The sequence below is a fragment of the Thamnophis elegans genome, chromosome 6 (genome assembly GCF_009769535.1).
Source record: "Thamnophis elegans isolate rThaEle1 chromosome 6, rThaEle1.pri, whole genome shotgun sequence".
In the NCBI taxonomy this organism is placed as follows: Eukaryota; Metazoa; Chordata; class Lepidosauria; order Squamata; family Colubridae; genus Thamnophis; species Thamnophis elegans.
In genome coordinates, this window is record NC_045546.1 from 71,483,517 (window position 1) to 71,508,803 (window position 25,287).

Sequence of the window (25,287 nt, forward strand, 5' to 3'; positions counted from 1 at the left end):
GTAGTAAAAAAAGAAATCACCATTATCATATTTCATCTGCCACTAGAAAGAAAGATGGCATCACAGATGTAAATCAAGAAGCACCCTTCATCACAGAATCTTAAATTCTCCATGTCTTCTGCATATGTTAATATCAGCCCTTGTTGCAATTGATTCCTTTCTCTGGTTGCAGCATAACTACAGATAGTCATTGAGTTATAACCATTCATCCAGCAACTGTTCATACTTGCAATAGCACTAAACAAGTGATAGTTACCACTAGCCCTTGGAATTCCAGCCATCAGTGTTCCTATGGCCATGGGATTGTAATCCGAGCATTTAGCACTCAGCTCGCAATTTTGAAGTCATAGCAAACTGCAGTTACATGATCACAATTTCCAACATTCCCTGCAATTTTGCATAAGCAAAGTCAATGGAGAAGCCAGCAGGAAATCAGAAATTGCAGTCTTGTGAAATTCTCCCTTAATAGCCCTTACATTCCTTGCTTCACAATGACAACCAATGGAACTGCCACTGCAAGGAGAGGCGGGGAGGCAAGGAAGGGAAACCATGGGAAATAGATTAGGATTCCAGTGGATATGCCATGCTGGGACTTGCTGTGGTGTGGCTGAGAGAGAGGGAACACGCTCCAGTCTTGTCCTTGTGTAGATCTTGTATTATCCAAACCACACAAAAGTCAAAGCATTACAGGTTTCATTTTTGTATAACTTGTGGTTGATCCAGAGTGCCATGCTTTGCTGCAGGTTACAAACTAAACATCTTATCTATTTCCTACATTCCCATATTATTAAGATTAAGTTTTGAATCAACAAAAAACAAAGTAATTCTGACATCAGAGGCTTCCCTGTCTTCCCTTGGCTACTATTCTCTTTCACTTTTTCTCTTCTTCCTCCACACCCCATTTTAAGTCACTTCTACCCAGATAAAAAGAACACCGTTTCAATCCAAGCACAGATCAAACCAGCAGAAATATTTATATGTAAAGAATCTTGTTCTCCAGATGTTGCTAGATTTTAAATTTGATTATCCCAACTATGATCATGAAGGAACTGATAAAAATACCCCACAGATTGATCACCGATTCCCTATTCAAGCATGTCTAGCAAAACTACTTAATAATTGCAAAATTATGTATTTGTAAGTAGGGGCATTTGTTGACATATTTTGCCTTTCAGCTTTGAGCAAGCATATCCATACTTGGGCACACTATACTATACAATATATGAAGCATATTGCATGGTACCTCCTCACCATCTCAGGTTTTTTGTTTAATAATACATAAGAATTCAGATTTCTCAACTCCAAAACAAAAGCACTGAAAAAGCCAGCGTTCTTGAAAATGCTCTTAACTGGTTAAGTCCTCCTACCAGAATGTTTGCTTTGCAGCTTGAATGACACTGGCTGTCACATCCACATCTATGTAGTCATAGTGCAAAGTGCCGGGATCTGCAGAAGACCCATTCTCAGCCAGCAGAATCCCAATCCACCTGCCCATATCTTCTGAAGATGAAGCCTACACAAACGGAAGAGAAATAACAGCTGAACACTGAAACATTCACTAACATATATCTATTTTAGTTCAAGTAGACATTTATTTATATAGTGGAGGAGTTCTTGAATTTCATTTTTAAAACATTTCCATGATGGCTATCAAAAATCTTGCTAAAACAAATAACCCTACTCCTCGGGATGCCAACACGGCAAAGATCAGCTTTCAGCAGTTCCTGTGTGGGGGCAGAATGACAAAAGTGGCATTGTGACATGTTTCACATGGAACTTTGTAGCACGACACCACAAGATTGCTTTTAGCATTCTGATGAAAACAGACGTTCCAGAAGTGAAAAAAAAGAAGCCCATTCCAGATTTCCTTTTATAGTGTCCAAAGATATCCCCCCCATTCCCCCCCCCATTCTAGAGTCCAACATTTGGGCTCTCTCTCAGGTCATTAAGAGATAACATGAATACCTTAGGTTTTGATGCTTAAAATACTTTTTCCTCCTTCCAAAAGAACTCTGTCCAGACACTCTTAATGCATTATGCCAAACCTAGAGTGATCCTTAAGGAGACATAAATTCTGCACCCCTGCCTGAGATACATGGCACTTCCAAATCTGCCCTAAGGACATGGGCAGGATCATGCTGGCTATAGTAGAGGCTTGCTCCTTCTAGACATGGACTCTATTCCCAGTTGGCTAAAGCCTTTATCATACATTCCAAATGTCTCTTTTCTATAGACTTCAATGTGTGTAAATTAAGTGTAAGGGAGAGGGAGGGAAGGAGTGCATATGACTGAATTAAGAATGAATATTCACTGGAACCGGTCTGTGCCCTGATATTGATATTCAGTTCAATAGCATTGTTTACTGCAGTGGTTCCCAAACTTTTTCAGTCCACCGCCCCCTTGGTGCTACAAACTGATCCTCAGTGCCCCCCACCCAGTGGTTGAATTCAATTTTTTTACTACCAGTTCTGTGGGTGTGGTTGGTGGGCGTGGCTGGGGGGGTGTCATGTGACTGGGCGGTTTGCACGACGGAAGAAAGATAGTAACAGTAAAATTCAAAACTAACAATTAATTGCACATTTATTCAAAATCCAATTTAAAAACCTTTTTACTTAACGTTAATTCAACAAAATTGTTGAACATGATCCAGTGATACCAGGTTTTCAAAGTCTGATAGTCATTTATCAAGAACCTTAGTAACTAGCAACTTAGTAAATTCAGTAAAATTTAGTAACTATTTCACTGTTCAGTAAATTCTTAATGTGATGGATAGGCTTGATGAAGAGATACCAGTTTCCCAATGTCTGGTTTAAAGTCACTTAGCAGGAGTCTTAAATCACCACGTTCAGTAATCTGGAGTCGATTTCTTTCCTTGGAGAGAAGTTGGATGACCACACTGAAGCCACGTTCCACCAAATATGATGTTGGAAATGCAACAAGGAGCTTCTTAACCACTGTCCATAGTGCAGGATAGTGATCAGAAATTTCTTTCTGTAACCAAAACTCTTGGTACGATTTCTTAAACTTTGGCTTCAGCTCAATGCCATTTTGCAACTCTATGAGTTGTTCCTCCACTACCCCATCTTCCTCGGTATCTGAAAATGGATTTATCACCCAATCTGGAATTTCCATCAAAAGAAGATCCTGATATCACTCAGACATCTAAGTCTTAGAATGTCAGAGAAACAACTTTAGCCAGATAGTCACATCCCTGCAATAACATCATTGTAATTTTCAGTTTCATTAATTTCATTTCATTTCATTTTTCATTTCATTTTATTTGTCTTGTATGCTGCCCACTCCCGGAGGACTCCGGGCGGCTCACAACAGACAAGGGAAAGGGGATAAATAGACAAGACAACACTTTAAAAAAAAGGCGCAACATTCACAATTTCCGTGGGGCTGGGTGTTTCACAAGCCCCCCGGCCTGCTGGAGCAGCCAGGACTTGGTGGCTTTGCGGAAGGCCAGGAGGGTAGTAAGGGTCCGGATCTCCACGGGGAGGTCATTCCAGAGGGCTGGAGCTGCAACAGAGAAGGCTCTCCCCCCTCCACAATAGCTTTGCTACTAACCCCTTCCAAACCATCTGCATAGTCTTTAAGATTTGGTGGTCTAAATATCAAAAACGGTTGACTCACATGACTCATCTAAGCAAAACTGAAGTACAAAAAGTTCCTTTTTAAAAAAAAATCTCAATTTTAAGATTTGTATTACTGTTTTCATCCAGTCCCCATCCAGAAATGGCAAGAAACTCTGGTGTCATTTTTTTTAAGCAACCATGGACAGATACTCATATTTGCCTTATATTATTGGCCAGGTTTCTTATTGGCTATGCTAACCAAGAGGTGCTCTGGTCATTGTTAACCCTGCTGCAAAATTTATGTGTGCACATATCCACACATACAAAGTCATACAATATAATTTTATCTCCTTCATATTACCAATTATTTTGCATGACACAGACATTTTGCCTTTAAATGCTTACGTGGTTTCAATAGCTAAACTTCTGCTCGCCGAACTAACTATTCAAAACCAGTAATTCTGCAAGGAGAGAGGATGGGAATGGGGATATTTCAAAAACTAAACACATATCCTAAAAGAAAATCCACCCGCGACCAGCATTAAGTGGAGCTTTTATAAGCTTTAGAATAAATGAGCTGGAAGGGACCTTGGAGGTCTTCTGGTCCAGCCCCCTGCTCAAGCAGGAGAACCTATACCAGAGATCTTCAAACTTGGCAACTTTAAGACTTGTGGACTTCAACTCCCACAATTCTCCAGATAGCTATGGACTTCAACTCTCAGATATGCTGGCTGGAGAATTGTGGGAGTTGAAGTCCACAAGTCTTACAGTTGCCAAGTTTGGGGACTCCTGACCTATACTATAATAGTATATACATATAATATACTATACCTATATCAAAGAAAGCTCCCGTGGGTTTAACAACACCCGTATTTGCAAGGCTAGAAACGGAAGATTGCAATGCGAACTCCCTCCTGCTGGTAATCCAAACCTCCCTAACCAAAATCCACACCACCCAAAGAGAGCGACCGCACTTCCGCTCATCACCCCTCCCCCCAATTACTTTTACCCAGCAGCATCTCCATGCAAAGGAAAAGGATGGCATGAAATATGTGACCGTTTTTTAAACCAGTGGCAAAGAGCTCTCTCACAAACTCAACTAGAATTAGATTGGTGGGGTTCCCACTCCCTAACAACACCGTGCACTATCTCCCCGCCCACTGACCATTTAAAAAAAAAACCTTTTCACAAGCCAAGCCGGTTGATTAAGATGCCGGCAGTGTTGGGGGGTGGGCAATTGAAGCGGCGCGCGGCCCTCTCCTGGGAGGAAGGCGCTGATTGGAGGGGAGGGTGGCGATGTTGCTTAAATGGAAACCCACAGCTATTTCCATGTTTGTTTGGTAATCTTGTCCTTCTGCCCATGCTGATGGGCTTTTAACAGTCCATCTTCTGCTCGGAAAGTTTCTCCTTTCCATCTGAGAATTAGCTAAGGGGAAACTACCAACCTAGGGGTAACACCCTCTGCAGCTAACACAATACACAATCTTTTTTTCCTCACCCTCTTAGTGCCCCCCCCTGCCGCCGCCCCTTGCCTCTTAGCGCCCCCCCCCAAGTCATCCCACTGCCCCCCAGGGGGCGGTACCACCCACTTTGGGAACCACTGGTTTACTGCCTTCTTAAATGTCTTGAGTTTGAGAATTTCTGGAAACAGAGTATTGCAAAATAGTCTAATTAATAGTATTAATTACAGGATAGATTTCTTATTTCAGAAGCAGGATTCTTAGATTCTGTTTATGTTATTTCTTTAAAATATACCTCTAATACTGCAACCTCCTGACCATTTCGAAGCAAGCGGAATGTCAGGGGATGTTTGGAATCCAATCCTGGAATAACTTCACAGCCACGGAGAGGGATAGAAACAATGTGAGTCTTTAGATCTGTCCTGTCTTTGTGGAGTATAAGCTTATTATCTTTCACTCTGCACCAGCGCTCACGCCAACGGTTATTTGATAGCACATTAAGATATCCTGCAAAACATAAAAACACATTTCTTAAAGTTTTCTAATATATATTCACAATTTATTGTCAGGCACAAAAAAACAGGACTACACAAGTGTCAATTAAACTGATTTAACACTGAAGCCTACATATAGGAATTATCTCAGCTAACAGTCGACGCCTGGCTCGAGTTAGATATATGGCAATGGTTGTCTTACATATTTTTATGACAAGACATGAATTACCTTTTTACCACAGTGAAAAATTTCTTAATTTCAGAATTTTCTTCCCTTTATTTAAAATAGAAGATTATTAATGGTATTAGTTTGTGTATTGCAGTGGTTCCCAAACTTGGCAACTTTAAGACTTGTGGACTTCAACTCCCAGAATTCTCCAGCCAGCTCTGCTGTTGAAGTCCACAAGTCTTAAAGTTGCCAAGTTTGGGAACCACTGGTGTATTGCAAATGCAAAAGAAACTTATTATGGAAGAATTTATCAGGTAGCCCTAGACTTATGATCATAATTGATTTCCTAAGGATGAGCTCCAGCACAAGTCCAAAAGCTCAGAAGCCTAAATTCCTGGTCCTGACCTGATTGGATCCTGTAATATTATCCGAGGACACGTATATATGCCTTCATTTGAGATCAGAATTGAGGCCAGAATTACAGTTGTAAATCACGGCAGTTGTTAAGTGATTTATCACATAACTGACTTGATTTGACTTTTTTTTTTGCAGTAGTTGTTAAGTGAACAGATTGTTTCGTTTCCAGCAAAAAAAACCACCACAAATTTCAATCACATGACCACAGAATTCTGCAAATAGCCATAAAGGTGAGCTGGTTGCCGAGTGCCCCAAATGCAATCATGTGACAGGGGCAGGGCGCATTATAACTTCAAATCCAAGTCATAAGTACCTTTTTGTGGGTCTGCTGTAACTTCAAACTGTTGCTAAGCGCCCAGTTGCTAAGTTGAGGATTGCCTCTACAAGACAATTATTTTATAGGGAGGGGGGGGGAAATCACACAATCTCGGGACACTATATAAATGGCCATTCACTATTGCCAAAAAGCAAAGACAAATATGGCAATATTAGAGAAAATTATGAAAGAGGACAGGAGAGGGTAGAAGCTGAATAAGAGGTTTCTATTCTAGTAGATAGGTGGGACTATAACAGAAAAATGGAGAAGACTGAAAGCCATGGGCGTTAGTTGCCAACTAGGGTGGTGAAGATCAGGAACAAAGGTGCTTACAAAGGTATTTGCACAGATACATGATACTGCATAATCCTGAATCATAAAACTGTTCAGATCATTTGGAGTGTGCGTCTCTGTGTGTGTGTGTGGGGGGGGGGAATGGGTTACAGGGAGTGTGAGATCATAAAGTAGAAACATTGGGCAATGTTAACCTGAGGAGTGAGAGTTGCTAGGAGATTACTAGTTGTTTTTCACTGACACATTTGTGTGGGTAAATATCCTCCAGACAGTAACCAGAGCCATTAGACATAGTTTAAAATTTAAAAAAAACTGGAAAACCAGGTAATTCGAATGGAATTCTTTAGTGGACTACGGTGTTTAAAGCAGTCTGACAACATATTTGTAGAGTGAAAACTTTTAGAAAAACAAAATAGTGTGCACAGAGACTGGGAACAAGAAAAATCTGGTTTCTTTTAGAAAGAAATCAAATAACATTTCCCACCATAAATTGTTTATATAAGACCGTGATGGGGAACTTATGGCACGTGTGCCACAGGTGGCCATATTTGCTAGCACGGCAGCCCTCAGCTCCGGCGTGCATGTATATGCCGGCCACCTGATTTTCGGCCTTCCAGAGAGCCGGGGGGAGGCTGTTTTCACCCTCCCCAGGATTCAGGAAAGCCTCCAGAGCCTGGGGAGGGCGAAAACTCCCCCGTGAGCATGTTGGGGGGGATTTGTGTACGCATGCACAGGTGGGCGGGCATGTGTGCATACGCAATAGCAAACGCACACACAATTTTGGCACACCTTTAGAAAAAGGTTAGCCATCACTGCTATAAGAAATTATAAGAAGTCACTTACCACATGTTGGTATATCTTCTTCAGCAGATGAGGTCTGTTCATCCGTAGATGGCTTTTTTTTCCCCAACCCAATTATCTTTGTTATCTTCTTCCCTGTTACTTTAGGAACAGTGCCTTTGGAGTCCACCTTTGAGCTCTTTTTCCTCTTTACTATCAACCAAACACATACACACAGATAGCTAAGTCTTCTAAGATTTTAAAAGAGACTTTTATCAAATAGCAGAAACTGGCGCAAAAAATATTTTACCAAGCAGAAGCAGCTGAGTTGCCTTTACTGAAAATCAATTCAGAACCCCAAATTCATTGTCTCATTCATGACAAATCATTGATGGCACGTCACTTTTTAAAAAAATCTTAAACTTAAACTCTTAGTTTGGATGTCACTTTTAGAATCTGGCACAGATAATACATTATCCCAGCACTTGGTTTTTAAACAGCAACAAGCAATAAAAGTGCCAAATGGTTTGTGCCAGTGCAATACATGTTCTTCATTTAATGCAGACATGGAACAATTCTTTTACTCATACACTATAGCTCTTCAACAATGTTGAAGAACTGCAGGATGTAACATTAAAGGTAGATTCCCTACGTGTAATATACCAGCGTCCTTCTTTGTAAGCAAAGTTGGTCTCCACTTGCTTATATTTTCAAGCAGCAAATATTTCCAGTATTAATTAAAAGTGATCTGTTAGGTTTTCCTATTGTATATTCTCCCAAGTTTGCAATTTGTTTTCTAAATAAAGGGCTTAATTCAATTGAGCCTTTCAATTTTCATATATTACCATATCTACTCTCAGTATGAGTCCCAGCCATGGCAACTGGTGGTGGAATGGGAGTGGCAGTAGGAGGCACCCTGCTAGCTGCTGCCGCCACCAGATGAGATGGGGAAGGGGCTGTTCCAGCCACAGCCACCGCCTCATGCTGCCAGCATCAGGACTCTGCAGGCTGATTAACAGACCAGGTGAGGCAAAAAGCGGGGTGGGGGTGGTGCCATGCCATGGCCCCTGTGTGCTCCGCCCCCACTGTCCTATGTCGTTCTCTAGTTCCATCCATACCCCATGCCTCGCCTAGTTCATTCAGTGGCAGCGCTGCACAACCTCATCAATAGCCAAGTGAGATGGGGAAGGGGTTGTTCTGTCCGCCACTGCTGCCGCCGCCACATACCACTAGCATCAGGGCTCTGCAGGCCGGATGATGAATGGACCAGGTGACGCAGGACGTGAGGCAGGGTTTAGCCATGCCACAGCCCTTGTGCCTCTGCCCCCAGCGTCCTATGGTACATTGTCCTCCAGCTCTATCCCCACCCCATGTCTCGCCTGGTCCATTTGGTGGCAACACTGCACAATCTCATCAATAGCGTGAGATGGGGAAGGGGCTGCTTCAGCCACCCCCACCTCATGCCGCCAGCATAAGGGCTCTACAGGCCCTACCGCCCCAACAATACCCTTGGCTGCCCAGTTTGCAGAGCCCTGATGCTGATAGTGTGAATAGGTGGCGGACAGAGAAGCCCCTTCCCTATTTCTCCTAGCAGCGGTGGTCAGGAAGGCGCCTTCTGCTGCCACTCCCGTTCCACCACCAGTTGCCATGGCCGGGACTCATGCCATCACTGTCTAACCCTCTCCACTGTTTCGGAGCCAGCGGGAAATGATGGCAAAAGTTCTCCCTGATGCTGTGCATCAGCCTTGTCTGCCACTGGAGGGGTTTTCTTCTGTTTCTAGGCAATCATTAAACCTAGCTGCAAAGGAAGATACTGTTGATAAATTTCATGCATTTCTTTCTTGGAAATTCTGTTAAGAACCCATCACAGGGAAGTCTCAGAAGGAGGAGCATGTTCAAAAAAGCCACATGACTGCCTGTGTGATTGAAGCCCCATGTCACATGTACATCTACATGTCACTGTGGCACTCACGTACAAAGGGTTTCAATTGCATCACTGCAACCACTATCTTGATTTCTTTTTTAAACCTGTTTGTGGATTTAAAGGGGCTACAACCTAGTTTTATCTAAACGGATTGTCAATCTCCAAACAAAACTAATCAATTTAAATTAGAATAGATTCATCATAAGCTTTCCTATTTAAAATATTCAAACATGTGAAAGAAAAGCAAGTTAGGTAAATGCAAAATTTGCAAGCACATTTAACCCAACAATTATATAACCCAGTTGTTTATGATAACCTGGCTTCCTGCACATTTGCACTTGATATTCTTAATTATATCAACTACACATTTTGACTTAAAGTCCTTTTTGTTTTAGAAACAAAAGAGCAAAAGGCTCAGTAGTGAATTGGATGCAAAACCGGCTAGCCAACTATCCATTTCGCAAGTCACCTATACATTGAGCAAACTTAAAGTGATTACATTCTCAATATACACTAACCGGTCAGAGCACGATCTGGGCAATCCTTGCAATATTTTATTTATTTATTTTATTTATTTATTAAATATATTTATATGCCGCCCAATCCCGAAGGACTCCGGGCGGCTTACAAAAAATATAAGAAAAAACACATAACGATAAAAGAAAACAATTTAAAAACAACAAACACCCTCATACATTCATTCTAGTTGGGGCTGGACCTCAACAGTGAGATCAACAGCCCCAGGCCTGCTGAAACAGCCAAGTTTTTACAGCTTTCCTGAAGGCCATGAGAGTGGGTATGGTCCGGATTTCCGGGGGGAGCTGGTTCCAGAGAGTCGGAGCCGCCACAGAGAAGGCTCTCCTCCGAGGGCCCGCCAGCTGACACTGTTTGGCTGACGGCATCTGAAGGAGGCCCAATCTGTGGGATCTTACTGGATATTTTTTGGTTTGCATAACGGGGGGGAACACGAGGAAGGCTGTAGTGTCCCATCCATGTCATCCTCCAATAAAGCATTAATTAAATCACAATTTTTTTGTGCCGAAGGTTAACGCAGCAGCATCCTCATTCCATTTTTAATTACTTGCAGGGAAATTCTCTCTCATATATGAACTGCTGGTTTTTAGACTGGTCAGGGATTTTGAGTGTTTAAAACTGGTAATGAAGTACTTTAAAACAATATAACCAATTAAGTGTCTTTTAAATCTTTGGATTAACTTGGTAATTAGCTTCCTTTTCTCTTTTATTTTCTAAATTTCCTTATCCTCTCATATTTGTGATTTTCTTTCATGTGCCAATATTTAAGAATTTGACACTTTTAAATATTTTTTAAAAATTTCTATTTTTTTACGCTAACTTTTTTTGAAAAATGCCATTAAAAAACAGTTAAGCTTCTATTCATTATTCATACCCTCACTACATTTAAAAGGTCAAGACTACATCTATTAGTTTGCTTGGAGCAAAAGAGTTCTAAGAAGTGCTAAGCAGCTTGTATTTTTCATTTCCCCCTCTTCCTAATGTTTTCTTGCAAGTTCAGGCTCTGGTTTCTTTCAGATCAACTAATTGATTTTCCATGTTTTCGTTTCCTTCTAAATTTCTATCAACGTCTAGAAAATTAAAGTTAATTAAGAAAATTAAATTTAAATATTTTTTTAAGTCTTAATTTTTTAAAAGTATCCTTAGGCCTGCCTACTACCTTGATACAATCATTACTATTCCTGTTGACAATAAGAAGTTTTACATTCAGTGGAACTGACCTTTCATTTCTTTCCAGGGCTATGCCTATGAAAATGTATTATTGACCTTTTCTCAGCATACAATGTTTGTGAATATTATGATTTGGCTTGAGTACTAATAGCAGCATCTTACCATGTTCTTTCCCATTACAAACATTGGTTATGCCATTTTCTACCACACCTTCTCCATCAGAACTTGGTCTTTCTAAGGACAGCTTCTGGATGGAAAAAGAATTATCAGTATAGTTACACTGGAAATAATCTGTTGTGAATCAAATGACAAAACATCTACCATGAGGAAAACACAATACATCCAAGAATTATTTCATCAGGAATTACGATTTTTACCATTCAAGTGTTACATCTTATGTGTAACATAATGCTGAGCCTCACAATGTTCACAGGGAATAGCGGGTGAAGGCTATAATCACTTCTTGACATTCCGTTGTTATTGTAACTTTAAAGGCATTATTAAAAAGCATTTATTGCTATCACTATAATAGAGAATATCGAAATTATACACAGGCACAGAAATTAGCAAAATTGATAAATCTTAATTTCTAATCGTGACAATGAAATTTAGCATTTTACTTTAAATGTTATAGAAACTAGTGACATTTGATTTATTGGTCATGTCTGCACATTACTTGAATCTACAGCTCATACTTTATTAAGGCACAGTGTATATATAATCTGAGGAGACACCAGAGGAGAATGTATATTTATGGGCCACACCATAAAATCTACTTTGTAATTAGTTTACAATCTTGCCTTGCTTAAATACTAAAACAAGTAAACAAACCACAATCCCAACTTCACTCCTGCTAAATTTGTTTGGCTACTCACATGAACAGAAGACTAAAGCAAATAGGAATGGACTGCATGAACCAACACTATTGTTCATCTCCTTGGAGAGTTAATAATTCAGGACTCCTGGCTCAAAATGATTTCTGAACCTGAAGCATACTGCATTTTGTTTTGTTTTGTTGCAATTTAATTACCTTTTCCAGATCAGCCTTATACACAGAATTAGATGATGGTCCATCTGAATCTACTGTGCCAACATAGGTGCTGCAAACTTCCTTTATTACCTTTAAAAATGGGAGGGAAAAGTTCATTGATATCTTGCTTCAAACAAAAAAAACTTATAAAAGCTTATACTGAAACAAAAAGGTAGTACTAAAAAAGAAGTGAGTAATTACAATCTTGATAATTAGACAATGAGAATTTTCTAGAGTAGCAAACCATAAAGTATATTATAAATATTTGCCATTTACTCAGTTAGCATCTTATACATAACATGAAGAAGGCATTAAAATTACAGATAAAAGGTTTAGTTACAGATTCGAAGCTTCTCATGCTGGACAAAGGAATTCTTATAAAATATCACCCTAGTCCTTCCTTCTGTTTCTTATTAGATTTAACATTTCTTCTTTTCATCTCCTACTTACAGCCAATTCTTCCTCTTTTATCTGCATATGTACCTAGAAAAATGCTAGGCAGCTTAAATTCAAATTGAACTTTTCAACTCAAGTTTAAAGTGAAAAGAGGTTACTCTTGGTATTTTAATTTTGTGACTTTGTCTATTTATGTTTTCTTTTTATTGACATGTACAGATAGTCCTTGACTTATGACATTTCCATCGTTAAGTGAGATATTTGTTAAGTGAGCTTTGCCTCATTTTATGACCTTTCTTGCCCCAATTGCTAAGTGAATCACTGTAGTTATTAAGTTAGTAACACGCTTGTAAATTGAATCTGGCTTCCCCACTGACTTTGCTGGTCAGAAGGTGGCAAAACACAGGACCCTGGAACACTGCAGCAGTCATGAATGAAAGTCAGCTGTCAAGCATCTGAATTTTGATCATGGGATACTGTAATGGTTGTAAGTTTGAAAAACAGTCTTAGGTTACTTTTCTCAGTGCTATTATTACTTCGAAAGTACAAAGTAATTACAAAATGTTGTAAGTCAAGGACTACCTGTATAAATCTTACACACATACAGTTCCACTCACATACTTATATCAAGTAACAATATAATGGAGCTTCAATATTAAATATTTATTTGTTTGTTTGCTTCACTTTATTTGCTACACCTTCCCGCTGTGCGGCTCTCTGGGCAGCTTACAACAATAAAAACTGAAAAATAATGATTAATAAATGTAAATGTAACAATAGCAAAGCAATGAAACAATAAAAATAAACAATGAAAGTATTAATGTGAATTAAAAGATGGGCGAAAGTAACTTAGCTTAAGACTGAAACATTTATTAAATAACAAATTCATTGGTGATGTCAAAGTGTGCTCTTTTATCCTTTCCTTTTCAATGTTAAATTTAACTTTGTCTGAAATAAATCCTATTATAATCAATGTTATACTGCTTATAACACTGATATCCTAGATTGTAATGAATATGGATAGAATATGTATTTTTATTTTCTTCTTTACGTACACTATCGTAAGTAGCAGAATACTAAGAATTTAATTTTACTATGCAAATATTGTATTTGAAAAAAAAGAGATAGCATATTTCCTGTTATTTTACTTGTAACTGATCTCACTGATGGACTGAACTGCTTCCTCTCGGACAATGAGATGCTACTGAAAATCACTGTACAGTGATTAACAACCCTAACTGGAACCAGCATTTCCATATATCCAGTTTTATTTAACTTCCACTGTAAGCAATCTAACATATAACCACTATTAACAAATGTAGCAAATCTTAGCGCAAAGGTCAGCCGCAATGAGAGTTCTTTAAGGGCTAACAGCAGCAAGTTACTTCACACAAAATTCTCCGGGTCTACCACAGACATTTACTGAAAGGCAGTGAATTCTTAAGATGACCCCTTTATAACACAAACATTATAAAGCAGGTAATGCTACCCCCATCTCCCCTGCATTGACTGCATAAACACTCTGAGTAAGTGTTTGAGATGCAGTGAAATCTGTTTTCAAATATAACTGATGGTAGTTGTCAAAGAAAAAACTATTACCCTTCTCATCAAAAGGATTAGTTAATCTTCCAGCATGTGCCTAATGTTGTTGCCTCCAAAGTTACGTTTCAAAATTCTTTTGAAAATTGCTATCACACACCTACTGTGGGAATTCTATAAGCACTACTAATTCTGGGAAAAACCGTAAGCAAAAAGCTTCCTCTTCCAGACCCTCTTTTGAGATATTTGAACATTAGAACAAAAAAATGCATGTTCCAAGGGATTTGTTTGAGGCATGGAAGAAAATATGCTGTTCTACTGCTTAAGCAGAATAATATGCTTACACCTAATTTCTAAGTTACAATTCTTGGACAAGACCACAGCTGTTGGACTATTAATAAGATAAAACGCTTAATTCCTACAAACCCAAAATATTTTTGGTATTTATTTTATTACAGAATTTGACTGTAACATTTAAGTTGCTTCTTCCTGTTTTTCCTTTCTCAAAAAACATCCTAACCTAACCTGTTCATTTTCTCCAGTATAAACTAAAAAAAACCTGCTGTAGGTTTAATACATTAAACAGCATATCTATATGGATTTTTTAAAAAATGATGTGATTTATATTACAATTTAAGGATCCCTTTTAGTTGTGCAAATATTTCTGTATTCTGTATTTTTGCTTCTGCCTCTTCAATGACCCTTAGGATATTGCTCATGTTTTTAGAATCTGTTTATCCCAGAGGCAATTCGTTTTGGCTACACAAAATAGAGAAGTCAGAGAGAGGACAAAGAGAACAATTTGGCCATGAGCTGTGCCTATGAAATCATGCATTCTTTCAAAAGATAGATTTCATCATTCCAGCAAGACAGAACTCAGGCCCCTCACTGTTATCAAGGAAGCTATTTTCATTCCAAACTGTTTGCTACATAATTAAGAACTAGGGGTGTTTTAACAGAGCAAGGAGGCATATGTGTCTGCTGCCAGTCTATCCTTCTGTTCACTACCTGAAGAGAAAGTTAAGAGGTTTGCAAACTGTCAAATTAAACACAAGAATAAAGACATTAATTTTCTAAAAGAAGTATTATTCTACCAGTAGCTGTATAGCACTAGTTTCCGACTGAATCCCACCCCAGTTTGAGCTTCAAATGCCTATAGAGCTTGAATTCTACATAACTTTGTGGCTACTTTTTCAGGATATTATACTATTATCCTTAAGTATGATTTAAATTAGATCTTATTTTGACTGCTGGGTGGCCCAAAGGGACAAAAGGAGTATCTCTAGAGTTGCTTCACCCACAGTTGTGAAATTTTCTTCTTTGTTTGGGAGAGGTTTGAGTTTAGAATGTTTTCTAGATGAACCTTATTTGGACTAATTTCTAAAAAAGACGAATTAAGGCAGAATAATATAATTCTGTAATGGATATCTTCTTCTTTTTTCCCCTGTATGTTTATTTCCCTCCCAACAGTACAAAATTGGCAATCAATCAAAACAAATATATAATATGTTGGAGTGAAAAAATTTGCTCTGGTGGTCATTAGGCTCCTCTCCAGACTATAAAAGGACTACTTGTGCACACGCCCCTCTTGCAGAAGTCAACACAGGAACTAATGTTGGAGAACATTATTATGAGCTTGGCAGGCTGGATTGCTCCCACTGCTTATCTGTGCTGGATTGCTGCCCAAGCTTGTCTGTGCCAGTTTGCTGCCAAGGACCTGTCTATCTGTTAATTAAATGCCGTAACTTAACTTTGGCTCGGAGTGTGTGTTGGTGTGGGACGAGGGGGGTCAGAACAGATAAGTATACTCGTTTTTTCTTTCTTAAATCTGTATAGAATCTCATATGAAATATGTCTTACATGAAAAAAATCTATTAAATCTTGGAAATATAACTCATGAAAATATTGTCTGTCTCCCTTCTTGTTCTCATGTCTAAGGCACAGGATTGGAATATGAGCGTAAAATTACATGAACCAGTAAGTATCAAGGCATTATCATTATGCCACAAAGATTTTTGCAGATGAGAGGAAAAAAACTAAGGCTACTGTTTCTCTAAAGATGAAAATGTTAAAGTGAAGGTCAGCTGAGCTTCAGTGCCTGGCTAGAGAAAAATAAACTATGCAGGGATTACTCTGAATATCCATCCTCAGGCGGGGAATAATATGGCCCAATTGGCTATGGCTTGTATTATGAATAACAACAAATAGAAGATCCAAAGGCAATTGGATATTGCACCACTTTTCTCCATGCAAGACTGCAAGGTTGGGTTAATTTTGATCAAAAGTAGTTCACTTCCCTTGAATACCAAGCCTCAGAGTTTTCTGACCTAAATATTTGGGACAGGTGCTTTAAAAGAGCAAATACCTGTAAGGAATAAATACTTTGGAATGGAAGGTCAATTCCTTTAAAATAAGCAGATATATGCAACACATGCTTAGGTATGACTTTCCAATTGTATTCTGTTTTATTTTCACAATCTAAATTAATTATAATTGAACAAAAAATAATTGTGCTAAATTGTATCTCTTATTACCCATAATAGCAATAGCACTTATATACCGCTTCACAGTGCTTTTTATAGCTCTCTCTAAGGGGTTTACACAGTCAGCATATTGCCCCCAACAATTTGGGTCCCCATTTTACCCACCTCGGAAGGATGGAAGGCTGAGCCAACTTTGATGAGATTCGAACTGCCAAATTGCAGGCAGCTGGCAAGCAACAGAAATAGCCTGCAGTACTGCATTCTAACCACTGCACCTCCTTAATCAGGTCACATCTAGACCTGCAATTGTCAGCACTGTTGCTTCCAAACTTTAATACTTTGTAAAACATTGTCCTCTCCCACATTGTTATTAGTTTATTGGAATTAAATAATCATGCTAGAGTCAGAAGGGAGTACTGTTTAATGTCCAACCCTAATTTATTATTTAAGCGTGCCAATTGGGTGAATTCCTACATCACTAAGAGTTTAATGATGGGGCAAAATTAACATTTTACATGTTCAATTTTATGCTAAGGTTTCATATATTTTAAATGCATTTTGATCAACCACCACTTGGCCTTAAATTAATCAAAGAAAGGGTGAGCAATGGAATTGATTACAACATGACATACCTTCAGCCATTGATCTGCTTGTTCCTTGCTCTGTACAGCAAGGACTAGAGCATCTTGACCTTGGTGTGCAATTTTTAGTTCATGCTTCTTCTTTTTACTGTCTTTGGGGATATATGTAATACTGCAGTCACACAATAACAGTTCCATCTGAGGCTGTTGCTCCTTGGAACTTTTATAGCACTGAAGGCAAAAATAAGGGGGTGAGAATCAAACTTCAGTGAGCAAACATCAACTTCACATTAAATAAACAATTTCATTCACATCATCCTTTAATTCACAAATTAAATATGGCAAAAAAAACCATTTGGTAATAATATTATAGATGAATAAATGACAAAAATTGTCATTTAAAAAAACAGCATTAATCTCAACTGAAATATGAGCCATATCACTGGACAATTTTCATCCAGTTCCAATCTCCCCTTTTTAAGGAAAGGCTGTGGAAAATGTAGTTTGCCCAGTAGTTTCAATAGAATGAAATGGACTATCTGGAGACCCCTTTCTGCCAGGATTTAAATCTGGGCATTGGATGGAAATGGCATCGCTCGTGCTTTTGGATGATCTCAAGCAGGAGCAGGATGTAGATAGTGCATCCATTGTATCTCTACTTAATAGCAAGCTTCAATATCATTGACCATAGTATTCTTCTGCTCTGTAAAGCGAGATTGGGCAGCATTGAACTGGGCTGGTTCTTTTCTATGAGGTTGATAACAATCAATATTGATTGGGGGTGAGACCCCACTCTTGGTCTCTTACTATGTGGGGTTCCACGTGGTTTGGTGCTCTCTCCACCCATTTAACATCTACATGAAACCACTGGATGAGATCTGTCACCATGGGGTGAGGTATCCTCAATATTCTGATGTTACTTGATGATATGTCTCTGCTCCTGGCAAAGTAAATTATGCTTCTGATGCCCTGTCTCTATGTCTAGAGACTGTTGGGGTTTGGATGGACAACAGGTTTCAACTAAAACGTGGCAAGATTGTTTGGCTTTTGTTTCAGGGCCTTCCAGTTCTGGGACTTTATCATCTTTGGTATTAGATGGAGTTGCAATGCCCCAAAGATCCCCAGTGCACATTTAGTGGGACTTCTGGGCTCCTCAAATCGCAAACCTAAGTAGGAAAGCTTTTGCGCAACTTCATGTTGTGTACCATAAGATTCTACTCTCAGTTACTCATGACCTGGTCACCTCCTGAATGGACTACTTTAATGCACTCTACATGTGGCTACTTTGAAGCATCTGGAGACTTCAACTGGAACAAAATATGGTAGTTCAGGGAGTTATTATATGTGCTCCTAGAATGGCACTTGTTATACCTGTGCTCCATTCATCCATTGCTAGTTTGCTTCCTGGTTCAATTCAAGGTGCTATATTTGAGCTTTAAAGCTTCACCTGGCATGGGATGAGATTATTTGAGGGATCTGCTTCTCCCTAGCTACCTCTCCTCATCCCATCAGGTCCAGCAGAAGAGGAACATTATGAGTTCCAGCTGATAAAGAGTTTCATCTGATGGGATTCAGGAGATGAGCCTTTTCTGCCATGGCACCCACCCTCTGAAACATAATTTCTTCCCAGGTGAGATTAGGCCCAACCTATTGGCCTTCCAGAAATCAATCAAAACCAGCTTTCTCCAGCTGGCTTGAGGATACTATGGAGTCTACAATATGGTTGTATTCCATGTAATATGTTGGTTCATTCTCCCACAGTCTTATTTATATTTTATGTGGAATTGTTTGTAATGGTTATTTTAGATTTGTTTTTAATTGCTTGTTTTATTTCACACTGCCCATAGACAAGTGTGAATTGGGTTGTTATTTTTTGAGTAGTTTATTTATATGCCGCCCTTTTCCCTGGGGGGACTCAGGGCGGCTCACAATTCGGAAGGAAGGGAGGACAAACAAATTAACACATAAGACAGTACATCATTAAAAGCACAACATTCATACAATTCGGGTGGGTTGGGGTCTTTAACCCCAGGCCTGACGGGACAGCCAGGTTTTAAGGGCTATGCGGAAGGTCTGGAGGGTGGTGAGGGTACGAATCTCCACGGGGAGATCGTTCCATAGGGTCGGAGCTGCCACTGAGAAGGCTCTCCTCTGCGTGGTTGCCAGTCGACATTGACCGGCAGATGGAACTCGGAGGAGGCCTAATCTATGCGATCTAATTGGTCGAGTGGAGGTAATTGGCAGTAGGCGGTCTCTCAAGTACCCAGATCCACTACCATGAAGGGCTTTGTAGGTGACAAGTAGCACCTTTACCTTATGTAAATTTAGTATACCGTGTTTCCCCCCAAAAAAGAGCCTTATTTTCTTTTGACAAACCCCCCCCCCCCCAAATAAGTGCTTGGCCTTATTTTTATTATTATCTTATTATTTTTGAGGTGTAGGAAGCAGCAAGCATGGTCATCTCATGGCTGCTGCTGTGTTGCAATATTTTCAGGGATGGCTTATTTTAGTGCATGCGCTCAAAAGCCCGATTGAGCTAATTATCTGGGGAGGTCTTATTTTTGGGGAAAAGGAGTATAAATAAAAATTATTTCTGACATTATTTCTGACATCCATGTTCCAGGATTATTCTTTTCCAATACTTTTTTTTAAATAAACATGTCAAGAGTACCAAGGTTCTCATTATAGAAATTTCTTCAGACAGCTTTTGACAATAATTGTATTAGTCTTCCAATGTAGCATTGTCCACTATTATAGAATGATTGTTCAAATTATTCTAAAGTGGAGCTGGATTTGGGAAAAAGGGCAAAATCAAGACTGCCTGAATATCAAGATGCCTTCCAAGCACCAGAACTCTATGCACAGCATTCTTACGTTCTTCTATCTAATTATTCTGTACATCTTTTTCAACCTAAATCCCTGGCAAAATTTTACCATTAATTATAATTCAGTCAGAATTCAAATATTGTTTGCACTCTTGGCTGCCCATGCTATCCCAGTAAGTAACCATATTTCAAGGGGGGGGGGGGCGGACAATATATTGCTGAAGCTAATTACAAGCTACCTCCTTTTTTATGCAGAAGAACTCTCTAAGCCAGGGGTGTGAAACTCAAGGCCCTGGGAACAGATCCGGCCCATGTGGTGCTTAGATATGGCCGCGGGGCCACCCTAGAAACAGTGAAGGACTGGCCCATGGTGCCTCTGCCAGCTAAAACGGAGCTCAGGAGGGCCATGCACAGCCCTTGCAAACTCCATTTTTGCTGGCAGAGGGTTGCAGGCGGCCAAAAACACAGCTTGGAAGCTGTTTTCGCTGGCAGAACGCTTGGGCCACCACAGGTGCTCCCCCATGAGTGACATCGAGCTGGCCACATACACCCCCCCCATGAGGACAAACACAACCCTGATGAGGGGTGAAGTCGAGTTTGACACCCCTGATCTAAGCCATGAAAAGACAAATTAAATCATGACACTTAAGCAAATACATCTGAGTCATACATATGACTTTCCAGCATAATAGCAATAGCACTTAGACTTATATACCACTTCACAGTGCTTTATAGCCCTCTCTAAGTGGTTTACAGAGTCAGCATATTGCCCCTCAAAATCTGGGTCCTCATTTTACCAACCTCGAAAGGATGGAAGGGTGAGTCAACCTTGAGCTTGGTAAGATTCAAACTGCCAAATTGCAGACAGCCAGCAGGCAGCAGAAGTAGTCTGCAGTACTGCATTCTAACCACTATACCATTGTGGCTCTCTGGACTAATTCTAACCTGCAACTACACTGCAACTGTCATTTCAATAAAATCCATAAGGCTTAGTTACCAACAGTTTGTTTTCTTTGATCACACACAATAGTTTGGTCCACTGTCCAAATCGTTTTTTTCGTAAAAGGAAGGCACAGATTTTAGCATCCTTAACAAGGTCCATCGATGCTTCTTCCGAAGGCCATTGATGTCTCATTTTTTTCCCTTTTCCATCTTCATCTTCTTCATCATAAGATTCATACGAACTACTCATTGCATCAGAATCATAATCTTAATGAGACAAAAAAAGTTCTATTAAAATAAAAACTGCATATAACAAACACAGTCACATCTGGAATTAAGCAATTTGTGCTGTATAACCTCATTATTTAATAAAATGCACTTTTGCCTTAAAAGTTAACAGCAAAGAATTATTTACTCCTTAGGTTTAATTCTATGGATATGTATATATAAAAAAATTTACAAGCAAAATTAGCTTATTTTGAAGTCATAAATAATACCAAAGCTTAAAACGTGTAAATAATAAAGCAATTATAACTGATATTTCCTTATGATTATATATTCTTATAATATGACAGATAAAGTATTTAACTGACTAAATTTTCTTTATACATAGAAAAAATAATTACATAAACCTAGAAGTTGGCAACTGAAAAGTTAACTACAGGGGGTAGTTAACAGTTAATGGGGTGATCTGTTTTCACTGTATTAGGAATATATTCAAGAGAAGGAGAACATTATTTAGTTACAGTAGAAACAGACTAAATACACAAGAAATGTGTAACAAATCAATAGCACTATTTCTGGTAAGATCTGCAGTATCTTAATATTATTTAGAAACACTATCACATGTTCATTAGGAGCTGGTTAAGGAAAAAGGAATACCATTTTAATAAAGTATGCTATAGTCAGAGATACTTAGGAATAGTCTTGCACCCCTTTAAAGGTATATTTTACTTACTGGATGTAATGTATTCAGGAGCTTTCCCTGGGCTGAGTGGCACAGCCTCTTCATAGTAACCTTCAGGAAGAGAAGAGGAAGGCAACGGAGGAGGACCATTATCTGGTGGCTAAATGGAAGGGGAAAAAATTAGGCAAATTCACCAATCAAAGAAAAACATTAATATAAAGAATGATTGTTTGATCTTTTATTCAAATCTTATTGATTTGTTGTAAAACCTTGATCCTTTACTATAATTCTATACAGCTTAACAGATATTATTCCAAAAACAATCTTTTTTATTTTTTAATGTAGCAACATCAATTAAGCTGAAATGTGTTTGACAGAGTGGTTAGAATGCAGTACTGCAGTATTAATTAATTCAGTTCGGCAGTTCGATTCTCACTGGCTCAAGGTTGATTCAGCCTTCCATCCTTCTGAGGTTGGTAAAATGAGAACCCAGATTGTTGGGGGCAATAGGCTGACTCTGTAAACCAATTACAGAGGGCTGTAAAGCACTGTGAAGCAGTATATTAACTCTATTGCTATACACAAACTTATTAAAGGGCTGGGACCAAGTAGGTAATAATTATCAATGAACTAATAAACTAATGAAAATAAAACATAATGGATTACTTTGCATCATTCTCAGATATACTGTAAGTCATATACAACATAACTGCTGGGGGGTGCGATGGCTCAGCAGTTAAAGAGTCATCTTAAAAATTCAAAACCTGAGCACCACACAACAGGGTGAGCTCCAGTCCACCTAGCACAGTGTTTCTCAACCTTGGCGACTTTAAGTCCTGTGGACTTCAACTCCGAGAATCCCCCAGCCAGCTGGCTGGGGGATTCTGGGAGTTGAAGTCCACAGGACTTAAAGTCGCCAAGGTTGAGAAACACTGACCTAGCAGTTCAAAAGCTAACAAATGTGAGTAGATAAATAGGTACCACTTCGGTGGGAAGGTAACAGCATTCTGTATGCCTTGGGGTAATGTCATGATGGTCACCGACAATGGAAATGTTTTCAGACAATGCTGGCTCTCTCAGCTAAGAAACAGAGGTGAGCATCGTTCTATAGACTTGGACACCACTGAACAGGACAAATCTTCACCTTTCTTTACAGAACTAAGTACGTTACAAATAATCACATAATACCCAAATATAATTTGAAAAACATTTCACATGCAAATTTATTTCAGTGATATTAGTTAACAGACCAGATGAATAACTCGTGTAAGTAATCTGTAAAGAAAACTATTTATCTGCCAAAATATTTCATAAAATAAACAAAATAGTGAACATTTAGATGAGAGTTTAAATGAATTTTGAATGAGTGTGACACATCAATTTGTGATGGAATAATATTTGATTGTAATTACATAATTATTTGGGAAAAAATGAAGGGGTCTTTATACAATAATTTAGAAGGAATCAATTCAGATAAATACTTAATTTAAAAACTGAGGAAATGAGAAAAGAGATCTCTTGTGACAGACTTACCAGCCATTGCTGTGGGATTTCTGGCAAAGGCATCTGAGGTGGTGCAGGTAAATTGATGGCAATCTCTTGTCTCTGTACATTTTCCTTTACCTCAAAGTCTAATGGAAAGGGGAAAACGCATTTACAAGAGTAAATATTAAATGGAATTTTCGACAATATCTGCCGGTACAAACATATGTACATATGAAAAAAACAAATTAAAAAAAAAAAAACCACAGGATTGTTTTTTCATTTGATGGAAAGCTGGAAAGGACTAGTCCCCAATATACAAAACCATTAATCTATATTAGAAGGCAGCCTTTCCCAGTCTAAGGTCTGCCAGAACTGTTGGGTATAGCTCCTTAAATCCCCAGCTAGTATAAGGTCCAGTACATTTGTTTGGGTGCTTGTTAGTTATATATCTTGCCTTTCTTCCAGAACTCTAAGGCAGTGTATAGAGTCTCCCCCCCCCTCCGCCCACCCTTCCACATTTTCCCCGACAAGAATTTTATGAGATAGGTTGGCCTGGGAGAAAGGCATCGTAACTTATAAAGCCCTTCATGGTATTGGATCTGGGTACTTGAGAGACCGCCTGCTGCCAATTACCTCCCACAGACCCATTAGATCTCACAGGGTTGGCCTCCTCCAGGTGCCATCTACCAGCCAAGGCCACCTGGCTATTACCCAGGGGAGGGCCTTCTCTGTGGCAGCTCCGGCCCTCTGGAATGAACTCCCTGCAGGGATTCGGACCCTCACCTCTCTCCAGGCCTTCCGAAAAGCCGTCAAAACCTGGCTTTGCGGGCAGGCCTGGGGGTGATGAGTTCCCTCCCCTCTCGACATGTATGGTTGTGCGACTGTTGTTTACTTTTATTATTTGTATTTTGTTTTTTATGTTCCCCTTTTTTCCCCCTTGAATTGTTCGCCGCCCTGAGTCCTCCCGGAGAAGGGCGGCATACAAATAATAAAATTCTATTCTATTCTATTCTATTGGGTTTCTCCCTGCTCCTAGTTCAATATCTTAAACAGAAAATAATGAAATGGTAAAGAAAATATCCCTCTATCTTTCAGGCAGATCCCACAGAACCTCCTCAGAGGAAGATAGGAAAACAGCCTCAAAAACCTCTAAGGAGTTTTGCATAAATATGGACTTCGTGTATCTAATGGCAGAGGTGAGGATTTCGGTTGTTTTCTTTCTATCTCTGCATGATGCTTTAGAGTATCATGTATGTAAACAGTATGAGAATGACTCTGACCTTTTGTTGCCTGTATTCTTAGAAGAATGTTATTTAAAACTGCTTTCTTTTCCCTGACTGTAGACGTCAAGTATTCATGGTCCAGAAGTTGAAGAAACAGCTGCAGTTCAACTATTAATTCTTCCATGGCTGAAATAAATTTTAAAAAAGCATCTAAATTGAACCTAAAACAATTTTTTTATAACCTATATGAGCTCTATAAACAAATATTACTATTGTAATGTAGTAAAAGTAACATTAATAGCTGCCTAATCACACACACTCACACACATCATAATATTGTTTTTTGAAGTATACAACATTATATAAAGTGCCAAAAAAAGAATAATCTTAGTAAGCAAATGAAGGTACACACAGGAGAAATGTGTGTTGCTGAATATCAGAGGCTTTATTTATTTATTCTTGGCAATCATATAGGAGGAGCTGAAGAGATACCTATGTTCTACAGATAATTTACATGTTGTATTTTATAAATTGAAATAAAATGGTAATTATATATTATTCAATTAAAAGGTATGCATTCTGATAACTGTCAGGCTCAGATGCTTTAAACAAAATTAAAAGTATGAATGGAGGAAAAACTTATGGCTGCTTGCATTTGTAAAATGAAATCTCTACATTCAAAAGACAATATGCTGGTTAGGAGAATTATCTCTATGTCCTGCTGGCAAGTTTACAAACGA

The 25,287-nt window shown here is 39.0% G+C and overlaps 1 protein-coding gene across 1 annotated transcript in view; it reads right to left on the reverse strand.

Annotated features, from left to right (window-relative positions):
* AFAP1 (actin filament associated protein 1) overlaps window positions 1-25,287 on the reverse strand; it is a 60,455-nt gene that overhangs the window by 22,441 nt on the left and 12,727 nt on the right. The window contains exons 2-11 of the mRNA XM_032219147.1: window positions 24,605-24,733; window positions 23,373-23,470; window positions 21,891-21,999; window positions 20,988-21,199; window positions 17,217-17,396; window positions 12,167-12,256; window positions 11,299-11,383; window positions 7,572-7,721; window positions 5,334-5,545; window positions 1,368-1,513 (exon numbers count right to left, since the gene is read on the reverse strand). Coding sequence (XP_032075038.1) covers window positions 1,368-1,513; window positions 5,334-5,545; window positions 7,572-7,721; window positions 11,299-11,383; window positions 12,167-12,256; window positions 17,217-17,396; window positions 20,988-21,199; window positions 21,891-21,999; window positions 23,373-23,470; window positions 24,605-24,731 — 1,409 coding nt within the window. The 5' untranslated portion in view covers window positions 24,732-24,733. The remainder of the gene's footprint in view (window positions 1-1,367; window positions 1,514-5,333; window positions 5,546-7,571; window positions 7,722-11,298; window positions 11,384-12,166; window positions 12,257-17,216; window positions 17,397-20,987; window positions 21,200-21,890; window positions 22,000-23,372; window positions 23,471-24,604; window positions 24,734-25,287) is intronic.